Source organism: Abramis brama (genome assembly GCF_963993115.1).
Source record: "Abramis brama genome assembly, chromosome: 8".
In the NCBI taxonomy this organism is placed as follows: Eukaryota; Metazoa; Chordata; class Actinopteri; order Cypriniformes; family Leuciscidae; genus Abramis; species Abramis brama.
Window position 1 is genome coordinate 9,986,463 of NC_139970.1, and position 18,599 is coordinate 10,005,061.

The following is an 18,599-nucleotide window of genomic DNA, read 5'->3' on the forward strand; positions in this document are numbered from 1 at the left end:
GGTAGTACAACATATGGTAGTCTCTGGGGTGGTTCCAGCCTAGTTATAGGGGGGAAAGAACACCAGCAGAGACAACAGAGCGGGCTCTTTCGAGGGAAAGACACGGGCTCGTCGGCAGAGGAGCTGATCGTGGAGTAATACACATATGGGGTCAGGAGGAAGCAACACTTCTAGTTGAGTGTGCTCGCAACCCAAACGGGCAAGGCATGCCTTGGGCTAAAGGCGAGGGCATCCACTATCCAGTGGGCCATCCTCTGCTTGTAGACATCCTTTCCCTTCTGCTGGCCTCCGTAAGATGAAGAGCTGATCTGAGGTCCTGAAGCTTTGCGTTCTGTCCACATATAACCGCACATAGTGGACAGGACAGAGAAAAGCTAGGGCTGGGTCTGCCTCCTCCGAAAGCAGAGGTTGCAGGTTCACTACCTGATCCCTGAAGGAAGTGGTCGGAACCTTGGGCACATATCCAAGCCGGGGTCTCAGGTTAACATCTTCAGGGGTCTTCCCGGTGGGAAGAACACTATTCAACGAATAGGTTCCACTTCAGGCGCCTCGTTGAGGGGGCTCTAGCAGAAGTGATGGAGTTTCCAGAGGTCTGGACACGGGTGCCATAGAGTGCCCCGTCTCTGAGAAAGCAGGTCCTTCCTCAGAGGAATGAGCCAAGGAGGTGCTGTCGCGAGGAGCATGAGTTCTGGGAACCAGGTCCGGTTGGGCCAATACGGCGCAACTAACAAGATCTGCTCCTTGTCCTCCCTAACTTTGCACAAAGTCTGTGCGAGAAGGCTCACTGGGGGAAACGCATACTTGTGTAGGCCCCGGCCAGCTGTGTGCCAGTGCATCCTTGCCGAGGGTCCCCTCGGTCAGGGAATAAAACAACTGGCAATGGGTTGAGTCCGTAGAGGCAAACAGATCTATCTGAGCGGCTCCGAAGAAGTCCTAGATCAGCTGGACCACCTGGGGATGGAGACGCCACTCTTCTGGAAGCGTAGGCTGTCATGTGAGCTCGTCGGCTGCACGATTGAGCATGCCTGGCATGTGAATGGCACGAAGCGACTCCATAGGAGGAGATTGCAGGCGAGTTGTGATATGCAGTGGGAGCGTAGACCACCTTGATGGTTGTTATACGCAGCGGTTGCAGTGCTGTCCGTACGGACCAGTATGTGCTTGCCATGTAGCGGCCCAGCGCAAGGCGTACTGTGAGCAACTCAAGGCAATTGATGTGCCAATGCAGTTGAGGCCCTGTCCACAGACCTGAAACTGCATGCCTGTTCCACGTGGCTCCCCAGCCAGTGGCAGAGGCATACGTGAAGACCACAGCATGCCTGGACCCTTGTTCTAGGGGAACACCTGCCTGTAGAAATGAAGGGTCTGACCACGGGCTGAAAGTTTGGGGGCAGTGTGGGGTGACGTGTTCCTGGTACGTGCCACTCTGCCACGCCCATCTCGGGACTCGGCCATGAAGCCAGTACTGAAGCGGTCTCATATGAAGCAATCCGAGTGGCGTTCTCGGAGGGGAAAAATTGTTGCCTCCTCGACTTTCGTGAAGACACAGGGCGACAGGGACAGCACGAAGGGCAGGACTTTGTACTGATATGCCCAACCCTAGAACGCAAACTGCAGGAACGGTCTGTGTTGAGGAAGAATCAAAACATGAAAGTACATGTCCTTCAGGTCAATTGCTACAAACCAATCTTGGGGACGGATGCATTTGAAAATGCGTTTCTGCGTGAGCATCTTGAATGGGAGCTTGTGCAGGGCCCGATTCAAGGTTCGCAGGTCCAAGATTGGCTGTAAATCACCACCTTTCTTGGGTACAATGAAGTAGGGGCTGTAGAACCCTGTCTTCATATCGGCTGGAGGAACCGGCTCGATTGCGTCCTTCGCTAGTAGGACATCGATCTCTGTCCGCAAGACAGGGGCATCGCAACTCTGCACAGAGGTGAAGTGGGTGCCCCTGAACTTGGGAGGGCGCCGTGTGAACTGAATCGCATAGCCGAGTCTGATGGTACAGATGAGCCAGCGAGACGGGCTGGGAAGCGCTAGCCAGGCTCCCAGACACCATGCAAGCGGGACCAATGGTACCATAAACACACCCGGTGTGGGGCAACCCAAGGTGGAATGCAGAGACTCGGCTCGGGAGGCACTGTGGCGGCCCGAAGCAGAGTCTGAGTGTGTTGTGTCACTCTTACCTGGTTCCAGGGTGTGGCAGAGCGTGCGTGGGAAGGCTTGGTGGCGTTCCCAAGCCGCACACTGCTGCCCGCTGGTGATGGAAGAGGGGGATAGGAGTGGCAAGGCATGGGAGCGTCGCTTACTGCAATCCTCGCCCTCTTGTGACCCAGAGATGGAAGATATTGCTCTTTCATTGAAAATGTGGGTACCGCATGGTGAATAGAACAAGAACAGAACTTGAACAGAAACAAAACGGAAAAAAAATTCTCCACCTGGTCCACCAGGTGCGGACACTATCTCCAGAAGAGCAACTTCCTCCATCGTTGGGTCGCCCGCCTCAGGGCCGCTTGCCCTTACGCTTGCCACCGGATTTAGCGGGGGGCCTGTACGGGCTGGGTGCTCCTCTTGTGAGTTTTCCACAGCATTGTCGAAGAGGCCGGCCTTGCATACAGGGGCGTTGAGGAACTGCACTTTGTCGGGCTCACACATTTCTGCCAAGTTCAGCCACAGGTGTCGCTCCTGGACCACTACCGTGGATGCTCACCCTCTGATGCAGCGATTGACATTTGATCATCCGATCGAGCTCAAAAAGAAACGATCGGGACCGCCGTGGGTCGGCAGGTTACCTCTCACTGTGATCCTCAGGTCACCAAGGCTATTAACTGAAGTAGTTTTCTTCTGCTGTGCAGAAGAAGCGCTAGATCGGGGAATAAAGGGGCTCCACCTCTTTCGAGGTAACGGAGTCTCGACCATAACGCTGCGATGGTCATGTTCCCGCAATGAGAACATGAGTCATCCATGAGTGCCATTTCAGCAATCATGCCTGTCAGCCGGAGTCAAACATTGGCCGCATCCAGAAACACAAAATCTGAATGACATCTTGAAAAAGACGCAGACAGATCATGTTAGCTCTTTTACAGCTGCTCTGAGGTGCTGAAACGCACAGGGAGATAGCCGTGGCTACACACCAGGAATGCAAACCAGTGTGAGCACTCACTCTCAATCTTCGCGCCCACCGAACCAAAAAAGCTGTGAAAACAGCTGTTTATGCTGAGAGAGAAGACGCAGAGAGATCACGACCCTCACTGTCAGCGCCATCATACCAACACCACAATTCAGAGTTTCTTCTTGGCAGAGACTCGAAGACACTCAGTAGATCTTGCAGGAGATAAGAACAGCATACACCATCTGGCTCCGAAGCGAAAGACAAGGATGCGAACGCACCTGCTGCTCGTTATATGCTCGCGCAGCGATGCACGGCAGCTGGTGCAATTATCGCATGCCAATGTGCATTGGCTCGTTAGTTTCACTCGATGTAGATAGGCTCTCGCAAGCGATTCCCTTTTGTCAGAATCCCTTCTGACTCACGTCATAGTGAGCTGACGAAGGGGAAATAAAAATAAATCAAGCAACCTGACCTGATTTCTTTGGCATGAACACTGACACAGAATAGTGGTTGTTTTTTTATGGCTAATGCCGATATCTTTAGAGAGCAGGATATATAATATACTTTATATATATTTGAATTAATATTTAATAAATTAGAAGTAAATAATTTGAAAAGGAATTTAAAGAATAAATCTATGAATTAAACAGAATTACTTTAGAAGGCAACTTCTTGATTCTGTAATTGTATTACTGTATTTTTCACAAAAAAATTCACAATAGAAATTGCATGAAAAAATATTAAATAAAAAGGAAGTTAACACTGTAACGAACAGAGCACTCAGTAATTAAGTTTGTGCGCTCTGGGAATCATATTTTTTCAAATAAAGACAAGTTAACATTAATTTTACATACAGTGGGCAACTGAATATGGTGCAGCATAGTTTGAAATCAAGGGTTTAAAGTTTGTCGATTTTGCATCTCCAGTGAAGCTGAACTTTCCTGTAGGCCTACGCATTACGTATATTCACGGGCTGACCATCATGCACAGAGTAACATGTTTGTCATGGTTTGTAAAATGAAATGTTTATTAGATATTCAAAGATCTGTTTAAATGATATAAATGAAGATTTGCTGAATGTTGACAGTAAATGAGAAAGTCTTGTAGTGTCTTCCTATCTGTTACTAATAATATAAAACCAAATGCTATAAAACTTTTTTTGTATACAGTTTGCCTTTCTGTTACAAATAATGTAAAAGCAAATGTTATAATACTTTTTCATATACAGATTACTTTCTTTGTTTAACAGTTTAATCTAGTAACATATTACACAAAACTGTTAAACAGACCAAATGAAGACGGAGAATAGGAAAGCTGTGCGCTCAAAGGCTGCCGTTCTCAGAGCCAGTGTTCTCCGTGGCATCAAAATAAAAAACTTTTTTTTTTTTTTTAATAAACAGATAGCCTACAAACAGAGATATACGGTATATACCCGACTATGAGACGACCCTGAATATAAGACGACCCCCCCATTTTCCAGACTTATTTTTGGGACAAAAAGAGATTTTTGTGGAAAAAATCTGGTTATCAACAGAAAATAATTTTATTTGAAAATTGCTGTGATAATTCATTCTCTCTCTTCGCGCGCGCACCTCTCTCTCTCTCTCTCTCTCTCTCGCTCTGAGTCTCGCGCGCGCACCTCTCTCTCGCTCTCTCGCTCTGCGTCTCGCGCGGCAGAGAGGAGCAGCGTTTTAATTCAGGTAACGGCTCGATTATCAGGATTTTTGTGCAGATTAACATCTTGGAAGGGAGAGCTGGTTTTGTCTTAATGGGTCGCGTTTCAGTCACTATTTCATATTAATTCCGTTGTTCTTTCTCCCTTTCCCCCCGTGATTTTGTCTATATCGCGAATATAAGACGACCACCCCATTTTTCAGCCTATTTTTAGGACAAAAACCTAGTCTTATAGTCGGTATTATAGTTCACTGCTTATTCAAATAATAGTTTATATTTATGTATTGTTTGTTTAAACAACATTAACCAAATTTTCTTTATTTATTTAATAATACAATTATTACTTTATAACATGCAGTTTCAACTCCACCAAATCTTAGGATTCATTATTGTACAGCAAATTTCAGCTTTTTTTCATGTTTGTTGTAGGCTTATTTGGAAAGTTGTAGTATTTCATCCTTACTGTTAATTGACATAAGCCCCACTTATGTTTCAAAATGAGGCAATTGCAACTGCTTTGCAAAATGTCCCTTTGCACAACCTGGCGGTCATTTTGCGAACGACTGGTTTATTTTTGCTAGCGTGGCGGTAATGGCATTCTGGTTGACTACCTACTGTACATAAATTACTCAGAACATCACGGATACTGCATGTTGATTAAGATTCTCCCAAATTTTAGTCTGATCACAAACTTCATGTTTCAAGTAGAATTCTTAGATATTATAGTAGAGTCAATGTATTTACTGCATGACTGTGATCAGGGGTGGACTGGCCATCAGGCAGACTATGCACTTTCCAGCTGGGCCGGCGTGCTTTTTGGGCCGATACATCTCATACTTAAAAAAAAAAAAGACCGTCTCTAAAGTTGCATACAATACTGGCATACACGTTTCTAACTTCAAAAGCAAACTTCAATTTATTTGAATAAATATCAAAAATCTAAAGGGTGCGCATTATGCCTGACTCCTACATGAACACTTAACAGTTGGTTTTATGACTGTAAGTCTATTCAAATGCTATTGAAGTTAGAAACGTGTATACCAATGTCATATGTAACTTTAGAGACGGTCCCTAAATATGCGAATGTCCAATGTCAAACAAACTTTATGCCAGTACATCACTGGGAAACGCTCAGCATTAAACTTTGCGAGTTAAGTTCATATTCTGAGTCCATCTGCTTGCCTGCGAGTTTGGTCTTTTATATCACTGTATTAGTCCATTAAGCTACGTTAAGCGTTTTATATATCCAGCAGGGGAATCCTGAAGTATTGAGGGAAACCATAGTAGCCTACATGCAGCACATCTGCGAATTTGCAAAGCGAAATAAAATGGACCAAAAATTGCCTGTTGAATATTATAGGTTGTATTTTTAAACAGTTTGAATATTTTGGAAGTGAAATATGAAAGGTGAATATGGATTATTGAATTTTTAATAATGAAAATGTGTTTGAAATGTTTTGAATTGAAATATTCACAGCTTAAATATTCAACATAAAAATGCAATGCATAATTTTTTTCAAGTAGTGCAACATTCAACAGGCTTTTTTTATTTCAAAAACATTTGGCATTATTTTACTTCCATAGTCCTACGTCATAGAGTGAGAGAGTTTCAAAGACAGCCATTGTCACGGTCTTGTGACCAAAGACAGTCTGCAACAGAATCAGAAATTTAGCATGATCATCTCAGTGTGTTTGCTGCTATAACTACTGTCTAATGACTGGCCAATACAAATGCAACATGAAATGGCATATTAATCAGTGTGACATGGCACTAAAACTTAAAGGGATAGTTCACCCAAAAATGAAAATTCTGTCATCGTTTACTCACCCTCAAGTTGTTCCAAACCTGTATGAGTTTCTTTGTTCTGCTGAACACAAAGGAAGATATTTGGAAGAATGTTTGTAACCAAACAGATCTCAGTCCCCATTGACTACCATAATATATATTTTTTCCTACTATGGTAGTCAATGGGGACCGAGATCTGTTTGATTAAAACATTCTTCCAAATATCTTCCTTTGTGTTCAGTAGAACAAAGAAACTCATACAGGTTTGGAACAAATTGAGGGTGAGTAAATGATGACAGAATTTTCATTTTTGGGTGAACTATCCCTTTAAAACTACTGACCTCAAGCTCAATTTGCAAAATTGGCATGTCAAGTTGGCCTGTTTTCCCGAGCCATGACAGCATCGATATTGAACTTTTTTGCTTCCTCCTCTTTTTTCAGTACACATAACCACAATTGTGATTAATCTTGCTCTATTTATTTACCACAAGCGCATGCTGATGATGTGTTATTCTTCTATACTAACTTGCGCCGTTGCCTACGAGTCAATAAGTGTCATCATCGTACAGTCTACATACATGTTGTACCCAATAATATTAGATCCACGTCATACAGTGTGATTTGCAATGATCTTTTAGGATTGCAGTTTGTATCAGACATCAGACAGCGTGCAAATAATAAATTGAGTTCTCTTTCACGTCTTCTTGCGCTTGAATAGACAAATTCACACAAAATGATCTTTCACACAAATGTGAAAACCTGTTGCCACATATTAAAAATACTTATTAAACATTGAATAATAAAATACATGTTATTGTTTTGTCTATTAAACAGAGAGAAAACAAAGACATTGGACGAACAGAAGTCATTCCAGATCAACTCCTACAAAAAGAAAAGTATGAAAGAGAAAAAACAGAGCATCTATTTCACAAACTTCTTCTTTACAGAAACAATAAACTGAGAGCTGCAGATGTTCTTCAGTTAACTGCACATTCATTACAGTCCCATGAGTCTTGTGCTGTAAATGAGCTAGTTCAGACTTTCATACAAAAACTACTGACGATGAACTACAGAGCAAGATACATTGAAACTACAGAGACCAATGAACAGGATCAAACACAACAAAGAGACAGTGACTCTGAAGACAGTGATGATATATTCAAAGCAACATCTTTGTCTAACAAAGTAACTAGTCAATCAGAGCGAATTCACCCGATGGATGTTCAGATGGCTGTGTTTCATTGTGCTGATGGTTTGCTGAAGCAGCTGATGGTCACTAAACTGTCTCAGTGTCAGTACGCTCTGCCTCTGCTTGTTCCTGATCCATTCACACGACATATTGAGTTTCCTCTCTGGACATTCAGAAAAATCAACAAGAGCTGGAAGATGAGAAACACAGACAATGAAATCATCAGTCAAACCCAACCGATCTACAAAGCAAAAACTCCAATGGTGTCTTTCTTCAGGTTTGGCTCTGTGTCCTCATCTAAATCTCAGCTGATGAACAGTCTGATCAATGAGAAACACAACACATTCTTCCACAGAAACTGCCCAGGTAGCAGCAAAAACAGAGTCCTGATGGATGGAGTGGTGGAGATCGCCTGGTTCTGCCCCTCTGGGAAAAACACGGATAAATTCACTGACTGTGTTGCGTTCTGTAATCTCCACGGTGAAGCAGGAGACCATGAGAAACAGCTGCAGATCCTCACTGAAATGGCCTCAGTCAATGTTGCTGTTCTTCCACAACTTCAGAAGGATGACAAAAATGCAACAATAATCCAAAACCTTTACACAAACAAAAAGCCACTCATTTGTCTTCTTACTGAGGATGAATCTACTGTAATGAAGATGAAGAAAGATAAATTCAAAATCGGTCTGAAGGACAGGAATCAGTCAGATGTAGCTGAAGAACTCAGAAGAGCTATAAATAACTGTCTTTCAGAATCATCTTCCACTTTCAGACTTGAAGATGTGTCCAAACACCCAGGCATCAGAGTAGATGAGGAAGATGATGATGACTGCAGGAGAGGAAGAGAAGCAGCACAGCAGATGATGGGTTTACTTGAGAAAAGAAATCTGACAGTAACCAAAGAAACATTTCTGCCCTGTCAGGGGAAACTGTGGCATCAGTGGAGTCAGAAAAACAAAGAACTACATCAACCTCAAGGAGATGAGATAGAAATGGACATCAGTAGAAAACAAATAGAAATGAAGAAAATCCGTCAACAGCAGTATGACTGTGACATCAGTGAATTTATGAAGCTCTTCATTAAAGAAATGAACTCAGATGATATAAATGACAAGACGTTTTTCCTTAAATGTCTTGGTATCCTCCTGGATGAATATATCTCAGCTGACCTTTCTGCTTTACACCACAAGTATAATGAAAAGTGGTCAACAGTTGTAAAACTTAAAGAGAATCATGATAAATCTGAGCTACTCAAGACTGAACAAACTGAACTTGAGAGAATATCTGAGGAACTTCAGGCTGCAGCCTTTGGTTTGGAGCACATCATGAGGGAGATCAGTCAGATATATGAGTCATGTTCATCTGTAAAGAAGAACAAGAAAGACCTGCAGTTTGACTTCTCTTCTCTCCCTAGTCTTGCAGCAGAGATGATGATCTCTGGATTTCCACTGGAGCTGATGGATGGAGATGCTGTTCATGTTCCTTTGATCTGGATCTCTGCTGTTCTAGATGAACTTACCCAGAAACTGGGAGACCAGAGAGTCTTTGTGCTGTCAGTTTTAGGGATACAGAGCTCTGGGAAATCCACCATGCTAAATGCCATGTTTGGACTCCAGTTTGCCGTCAGTGCTGGCAGGTGCACCAGAGGAGCTTTCATGCAGCTGGTCAGAGTGTCAGACGAGGTGAAAACACAGATGAACTTTGACTATATTCTGGTTGTTGATACTGAGGGTCTCCGTGCTCTAGAACTAGCTGGAAAATCAACAAGACATCATGACAATGAATTGGCCACATTTGTTGTTGGTTTTGGAAATCTGACCTTGATCAACATCTTTGGAGAAAACCCATCTGAGATGCAAGACATTCTTCAGATTGTTGTTCAGGCCTTCATGAGGATGAACAAGGTCAGACTGAATCCCAGCTGTGTGTTTGTGCATCAGAATGTTTCAGACGTCACAGCTGGAGAGAAAAACATGGAGGGCAAGAGACGGCTGCAGGAGAAACTGGATGAGATGACAAAACTTGCAGCTAAAGATGAAGTCTATGATGCAGAAAGTTTCAGTGATGTAATTGCATTTGATGTTCAGAATGATGTGAAGTATTTCGCTCAGCTCTGGGAGGGCAGCCCACCCATGGCACCACCAAACCCAAACTACTGTGAGAATATTCAAGAACTAAAGAAATCCATTCAAACTTATGCATCAAAATCAAAAGGAATGATGCTGACTCATCTAAAAGATCATATTAAAGATCTCTGGGAAGCTTTACTGAATGAACGATTCGTCTTCAGCTTCAGAAATTCTCTGGAGATTTCAGCTTACAGGAAACTGGAGACAAAATACAGCAAGTGGTCCTGGAGTCTTCGCAGTGCCATGATGGAAACTGAGAACAAACTACACAATAAAATAGAAAATGAAGCAATTCATGAGATTAAGGAAACTAATCTTCAAAGAGAACTGAAGAAGACAAGTGAAGAAGTGGAAAAATCAATGTCAGAGTTCTTTGAGAAAGACAAAGATAAAGATATACTGATTCACTGGAAAACATCATTTGAAATCAAAATCAAAGAGCTTCAGAAAAGTATTGTGAGAGAAACGAAGAGGAAATTAAATGAGATTCTTCAGCAACGAGACCTGAAGAAAAAGATTGATGCTCAGAAAACAGATAATGAAAACATTCTCTATGAAAAGAGCAAAGAACTTGCCTTAAAACTCAAAGACAAAGCAAACGATGTTGAAACACTGAAGAAAGAGTTTGATTTATTTTGGAAACAGTGTGTGAAGAAGATCATAAGAGACACTCCTGAAATCAAAAACATTGATATAATGAGAGATGTGAGAGAGATCTTCAATGACATATATGAGGGATGTCTCCCTGTAGACCACTGGAGGGAGAGGAGAGATATTTTCACTGTGCCAAGTTATTCAGATTATGTAAAATTAAAGAAATCCATTGGAATTACAGGAGTTTTCACAAATGCCATCAGATCAACTAAGAAGACATTTGGTTACATTTTATCTAAAGAGGATGAAAACCAAATAAGAATGTTTATAACAGATGTTGTTCAACAGACAGACAAAGAGATTCAATCATTTAACATTTCAAAGAAGGGCTACAACATTAGCTGCATTCAAAAACTCACAGGTTACATCAAGGCAAAACTAACAGAACATGAGGAAGGACCGGTGAAATATGTGTTCAAGAATGAATTCTTTATGGATTTGGTTCTTTCCATCTGTAAGAGAGCACACAAGATGATCACTGACCAACACAGACTGTTCAGAGAAGCCAATGATCCTGTAATATATGTTGAGAAGAAGAGAGAAGAGTACTATAGTATTTTCCAGAAACATCTCAATGGAGCCGCATCAGCTGCCATTTTTGGTGAGATCATCTGTCAGAAACTTAAAGAGCCCATTGAGCAGAGTATCTACAAGAAGACTGCCAGAGATTTAGCAGATGAAATGAGATCAAACTGTGAATCACTGAATGGAAACCGATCCAATCTTGAGAAACAAATTCTGAAGATATTGGCAGAAGAGGAGAATTTTGACAAGTACATGAATTACATTCATAATCCCAGAGATCACTTTGAAAGTTTAATCACAGATGAAGTCAATCGATACATCACTGATAAGTTCAGTGTCAGTGTTTCACACAAGATGAAGGAGAACATTAAACTCCTGCAGCAGAAGATCTTGAAAGCAGCACATGAATCTACTGAACATGTTCAAGAGAACAGTGGAGATGTTGGTTTGTGGTTGAAGAGTTTCACACAGCAGCTCTCAGATGAGCTGATTTTCTCTGAAAAAGACCTCAGTGGAGTGAAACATGATGATGTTGATGAGTTCAACCTCCTAGAAGATGTGATAAAGAAAGAACTTCCTGCTATAATGTCTGAGATCAGCAGTAGATTTAACACAGGGACATTTGATGAAAAACTGGACCTCAAGTTTAGGCCAGATGAGATTCTAATTGATCACTTTTGTCAGTGCTGTTGGGTCCAGTGTCCTTTCTGTAAAGCCATCTGCACCAACACCATAGAAAACCATCAGGGAGATCACAGTGTTCCTTTCCACCGAATAGATGGAATTAATGGATGTTTTTTTAATGTATCACATAATCTCTCTGTGGGTATTTGCACAAATTTAGTGTCAAGTGATGCCACATTTCTTGAATCAGATAAGTCGTTTCCATATAAAGAATACAGAAGAGCAGGAGGGGATTATGCAAAATGGAGCATCACCCCTGATCTCTCTGAACTACCCTACTGGAAATGGTTTGTGTGCAGATTCAGGAAAGATCTGGAAAAATACTACAAGAAAAAATTTGAGGGAAAGGGTAAGATTCCAAATGAATGGAAAAATCTCACAAAACAGGATGCCATTGAGAGTTTGTATAAATATATGTAAAAATATATATTCTAATAGAGCAGAATAAAACTACTTTTAAGGCAACTGTTCACAAAATACAATATAAATGCTACAAAGTATAGTAATGAAAGCTGTATATTTATAATAGAACAGCAGGGTTTTTTTATTTACTTAAAATAAATTTACTTGAACACTAACACTCAACATTTTTTTGTGAAGTAATAGTGTCTTGTTGAGTCTAAAGTGTAAATTGCATTTCTACAAACTAAAACAAAATGTATAAAGTAAGCGTAAATTTGATGAACTCTAAAACCTTTTAATCTTAAAGTGTAAGTTGCAGGTTAACCACCACAGCCAATTAATGTGTAAATTAAAGTGCTCTATATGTATATATTTAATTATTTCTGTCTTAAAATGCGTTAAAATAACATTTATTGGGGTTTCTTCAAAGGTAGCGTGTTTTTTCAGTTACTGGGTGATGACGTCACAAGAGGAACTCGCAACCCATACTCTGCTAGATTCCTACTGTATTATGGCTATTTGGAGAACGACTGAGGATGTGGGAAACCATCAAATTCTTTATGGACCACAGCCCTACAATTTTTAACTGGTCAGGCGTGAGAGAGGGGAGCCATGGCACTCAAAGAGTTATTAATGCTTGGTGTGAGGAGAATTAGTGGAGGGTTGGCCAGGTGTCCTGGTGAGTAACGTTAGCTACGTTAGAGCTAGTCTAGCCTGGTGCAAACTTAACCCGGATAATATAACGGAACAAGCAAGTCTTTTCAAAATATTGCCGTCATGTAGAATAGCAAGGAGGGACAACGACTGAAGACATTATTTACTTACAGTAAGTCAGTCCAAATCAGAGCTGCAACGTTAGAGATGCACACACTGCACAGGCATCAATCGCTAGTCTCATCGACACCTCAAACGTCATGTAATACCCTTCCTCAATCCACGCATTATCAATTTCTCACGATTTAATTAGCGATGTTTATTGTCAGAAAAGAAAAAGAGAGATCGATGTCCCCATCACTGTGTTTGTGTGGGCTATGCCACCCAATTGAATCAGCAGTGGAGAGTATGTGCTGCCGTGAGGTGAACGCGTTTTGGAGTTTAGTGGAACAGCTCGACCTGTGACCGGCTGATCTGACGTGCCTGAACCCGTTTGTTTTGCGAATAGCTTATTCTCATTTCAGGCAGGATCACGGTCCCCTTGAAGTCAGCACACACGAGTATGTTTACAATGGAGTTATTTTATCCATAATTTTTTTTATCAAATAAAACATACAACCAACTTTTCTGAAGTTATGTAAGGCGAAAATAGCTGCTAGCGTACGGTAACTCTACTAGTGAGTTCCTCTTATGACGTCACGCCCCATCTAGTGGAAGGGAGCGGGAGCGGTTAAAACCACTGTTAAAAGTGCCAACTTTTCATATTACATCAGCATTTTGGTATAAAAAACAATGGTGGGCGGTTCTTATCTTTATGTTTAATAAACACATTGCATTATCTTCGTGAAAAATTTAACCTGCAACTTACACTTTAAAGTATTTAATATTTAATGCACCATATAAAAAAATCTTTGAAGAAATACTTGCATCTTATTTTACTGCAGTGAATGTATTCCAACATCTATCATTTCTAGCTTAACAATTATCTGAAGTCTTTCCATGTCAAAACGGAAGGGAATACTAGAAGAAATGTATGTTGCAATTGCTTTTGTTGGGACAGATAAAAAATGTAAGAAATGAATCATGGGTCTTGTAATTTTCATTAAAAAATGCAAGTGATAATTAAAAATGGTGTATTTATTTTATTAATACAATTGTGGTTCAGTGTTGTGTAACGACTGAGTCAAATCAGACACAGTTATTTGTTATATTTAATAAATAATCTTTAAAACTCACTCTGGGATCTGTGGTCCCATCCCCCCAACAAGGGCAAGAAGGGCCTTGGTTTATGATTACTATGACTACGATCAGATAAGTTGGTTTTTTTCCCAGCAAACATTGGTCCGACGGCAACGTCGTGTCCCTGGCCAAAAATAGTCGCGGTATGGCGGCATAAATCTGTAAAAATATGTAACACAGAACATTTCCTAAAAATCCATTCAGATACATTTGTACATGTCTACAGTTGCATGTATAATTAGGCTTGTTTGAGATGAGCAAAATCTGCGCAGAACCGATCACCGGTGATCAGCGCGAGATGCATGCCGGTTAGAAATGTGTCCGAGTGCGGTCCGCCTTGCTCTGATGTCATGCTGACGTATGTCAAAAATCTCTCGCGAGCGCAAGGCGCACCTGTCGGATTCTGCAGTCGAGCGCAGTTGCTCTCCACCGACTGCGCTGATCAAAAGCATGATGGGAAACGACTTGCTGACGACACAGCTTAATGTTCATTAGGCTTGTTTGAGATGCGCCTTGCCTCGCCTGAAATGTATGCGAGAGTAGGCGGCTGCAGTGAGAGGAGGAGTGAAAAAAGCGCAGGCAAGCCGGACAGATCTCTCTTCTCGCAGTGGTACTTGTTATTTAATTCCATTCCAAATACATGTTTATCAATATTTTTTTCTTTATGTGTTTTCATTTATTTTTATTTTTTTATAAAAATTAAATTGCATAACCCAAAGAGATCGCACTGTCAGATAGTTTGGGAATATTCACACATAACATATACACATGCAACATGATATTAGAGTTTTAAAATCAAAACATTTTAAAAGAGAACAATACATCACAGTTGTTTAAACCAATGAGCATTAAGCTGTGTCGTCAGCAAGTCGTTTCCCATCGTGCTTATGATCAGCGCAGTCGGTGGAGAGCAACTGCGCTCGACTGCAGAATCCGACACGTGCGCCTTGCGCTCGCGAGAGATTTTTGACATACGTCAGCATGACATCAGAGCAAGGCGGACCGCACTCGGACACATTTCTAACCGGCATGCATCTCGCGCTGATCACCGGTGATCGATTCTGCGCAGATTTTGCTCATCTCAAACAAGCCTAAGATCTCCCGACATTACAAAATCCCGCGATAGGTTAGATTATCTCACGAGATGTTAACGCGTTTTCCCCATAGACTCACTCCAGAACACTGAAGTTTGAACAACCACGAAGAGAGGAGGAATTGAGGCGCGTGTTTTATCCATCCATATTATTAGAATTCTACTGTTGGGTACGTACATTTTGTATTATTAGATTCACGTGCTAGAGTTTTACTTGTTTGACATGAATGAACCGAAAGAAATGATGCCCACATTGTCAACTGAAATTGGCTAACTGAGTTTGGCTAAAATTAGCTAGTAGACTAAAAGTTACTTTGAACTTATACAACGGTATACCATAGTCCTATAAAGTATGTTTAATGATACAGTCAAAGTTATTACTGTAAATTATTAATGTAGCCTTTTGAGAGTTTCTTTCAGAAAGTAAATTATCTGAAGTAGAATGAAATGTTTAGCTGGATTTGAACATGTAACGGAGCGGGGGGCACAACCTAACGCGGGGCTAGTTGTAACACGCTTGTTTTAAATACTTCCGCACATGCTTGGATGACGAAACTTTGTGTATTTACTAGTTGCCATATCAACATTATAGAAAAAAAAGGAAGATATTTTTTTGGAAGATATCCATAGACATTTATTAAACCATAGCAAAAGTAAATTTCTTACTTAAGTTAATTTTTCAGCTCTATTTTTTTGTTTATTTAAAATAAGACAAATCTGATATTATTTTAATCTCTAAGATGTTATTTAACAGTTGAGATAGTTATTTAATGCTTCGCTAACTAGCAGAAGACACTAGCAGGGTTTAAATCCCAGTTGTGCAGGCGGGGGCATGTTGTAACACTGCGTTACAATGTGCCCCTATTAGAAATATGCTATTATATTCTATACTTTTATTAATTTTATTGAGAAAACGTGAGAAAAAGGTGAATAAAGACTGAGAGTCAATGTTCAGAAATTACTAATTATTTATTTGTTTTGAACTATGTTGTACAGCTGTGTTTTCATGTTCGTAGTCAAAACTCAAAAATGAGTTTATATTTAATTATTAAAAATTGCCATTATTTTATATGAAAAAAGTTTAATTGTATTTTATTCAGAAAATATTTTAGTTTGTTTTGTATATTTTTTTTATTAGATCAGATAACATTTTAAGCTGTCATATGGTCATGTTACAATGTGCCCCACACATGTTACAATGTACCCCACCTATGGGGAATGTTGTCACATTTCACTTCTGTAAGAATTGATAAATTAGGAAATTCCAGACAGTCTGTTTTGGGGGTGACCAGGCCCTGAGAGGACAAAAGAACCTCTCTGGAGATTACCATTTGAACTGGCCCTCGTGCACCACGAAAGTCTCACCTCTGAGTCATCTTAATCTACATCTCCTTCCCTCTCCCTTCACCCCCTCTCTCTCATGCTCAGATGATCACCTGATTTCACCCAAGAAAATGTATAGTTTAATGTGAATGATTATCACAGAGTATTTCATGTTTGGTATCATTTAAAATGTCACAGTGCGACTGGTACAAATGTCTCATTTCAGAATAAGTAAAACACAAGGTAATAAGGTTTTAAGAGTTTATGGATAGCTGACTTACAAAGGAAGGTGGTCTCTCAAGACAAATGGTCTCCCACCCCCATGAAGGTGTGATCTCTGAATGCAAATTTACTATTGTTAGCACATGTTTACATGTGAAAGAGGTCTGTCTATTTAATGGAGTACAGCAGGGAGATCGGGGCCTTTTCTGTATTTCAGATTGGTCCATGAGGCTGAGAGTGAGAGCTCTCAGCCTCATGTATTGCTTAATGTTGGGTATGCATCTCTTTTCTTTATTCCAGAGAATTTGATGTTTTGTATCGATTATCTTTGAATTGATTATGAAATTGGCATGATACATTTACCTGACATAATAAATTGTTACATGTGATTATTCTAACTGATCTTGACGTTGTTCATTTAATGGTTAAAAGGAATAGTCAAACATTCGCTCACTTTTAGTGAGGCACAGATATTATTAAACCCTTTCATTTATGGAGTCAGATGAAATAAACGAGAGAATACATAACTAAATGTATTGTAAATTTAACCAACCAATACTTTGCATGAGTGAGGACAGAGCACGTGATAACCTTCCCCGTGTATTGGCGGACCGGCAGATTGGACCAATATAACGGGCCTTACAAAATGGTGACCTCGAGACGTGATCTCAAAACAGATCTAAACAGTTTCACGAGAAATGTCCTTTCCAGCAAGTATTAGGATTTTAAAATCAACAAGAGGTTTGAACATCTTCTCTTTCTTCCGTGGTTGTGGTAAGTCAATTTTCTTTGCATTCTTAGAAGTGTTGAAGAAATGTTTGCATTGTTTATGGGTAAGCATGATGCCGCAGCCAGATGAAGAATGATTAGATTTTAAAGATCTCCTTGTTTTGCCTAAGCAGCAGGAAGCGAAACCTAAAGTGAGAATAACATCTTCCAAATAATTAATAACTCGATGAAGAGCTGAAAAAGTCAAGCCTAAAAAGTTTTAAAATCAGCCGCATGTTTTCCGGCCATTGTTGAAACCAGCAACAAGTGAAGAGAATGAGCAAACTAACAGAAAACAGAGAAAGAAAAATCTAAGTTTGTAAACGATCGGAAAACACGTGATTTTATAAATAAGGCAGATCGATGCATTGTTTATGAAAGGAAAATTTTGGGAAAACAGGATGATATGATTTACAGGCTAAAACTCAAATATCAAGGATAATGCTAAATGCTATTGTCCATGTTGCCTTCAAAACGCTCAAGGCTATGCTATGCTGCGTTCAAGGCTAATGCTAAATGCTATTGTCCATGTTGCTTTCAAAACGCTCAAGGCTACGCTAAATGTTAAAGCCATGCTGCGCTCAAGGCTAATGTTAAATGCTATTGTCCATGTTGCTTTCAAAACGCTCAAGGCTAATGCTAAATGTTAAAGCCATGCTGCATTCAAGGCTAATGCTAAATGCTAAAACTTTAACACGATGGGATTAAAAAGTATGCATTAATTCTGTGAATTTTCAAATTTGAAATTGTGCTTAACACATTGTGCACATAGAACACAATTTGGTTGTTTGTGCTACAACATGCACATAGGCTAATTTAAAGTTTATTCTTTAAACACAGGATTACTTTACTGTAAGTGTAGTTGAAACACTTAGGCAAAGGTGATATAGATGTTGTATTCTATTGCTTTGCTGTGGGTGTATTTGGAACACTTAGGTAAAAGGTTGTAGATGTTGTATTCTAGGCCATGTGTCCTGTGCAAACTGAATTAAACACGTGTGTCTATGCTAAATTTGGTGGCTATAATGTGATTCACAATGAATTTGAAAATCAGAAACAGCGAACGCATCTCATTAATCCTGAAACAAAAACCTTTTCATATTTAAGGCTTCAGAGAACTAAATATTGTTATGTTTGAATGTATT

General features: G+C 40.4%; 1 protein-coding gene across 2 annotated transcripts in view; it reads left to right on the plus strand.

Moving 5' to 3' along the window:
• LOC311088687 (interferon-induced very large GTPase 1-like) overlaps window positions 1–12,279 on the plus strand; it is a 68,347-nt gene extending 56,068 nt beyond the window's left edge. For both annotated transcript variants that reach the window (XM_084122937.1, XM_084122936.1), the window contains exon 8: window positions 7,407–12,279. In XM_084122937.1, the coding sequence (XP_083979063.1) occupies window positions 7,407–12,173 (4,767 nt within the window). In that variant the 3' untranslated portion in view covers window positions 12,174–12,279. The remainder of the gene's footprint in view (window positions 1–7,406) is intronic.
• The last annotated feature ends 6,320 nt before the right edge of the window (window positions 12,280–18,599 follow it).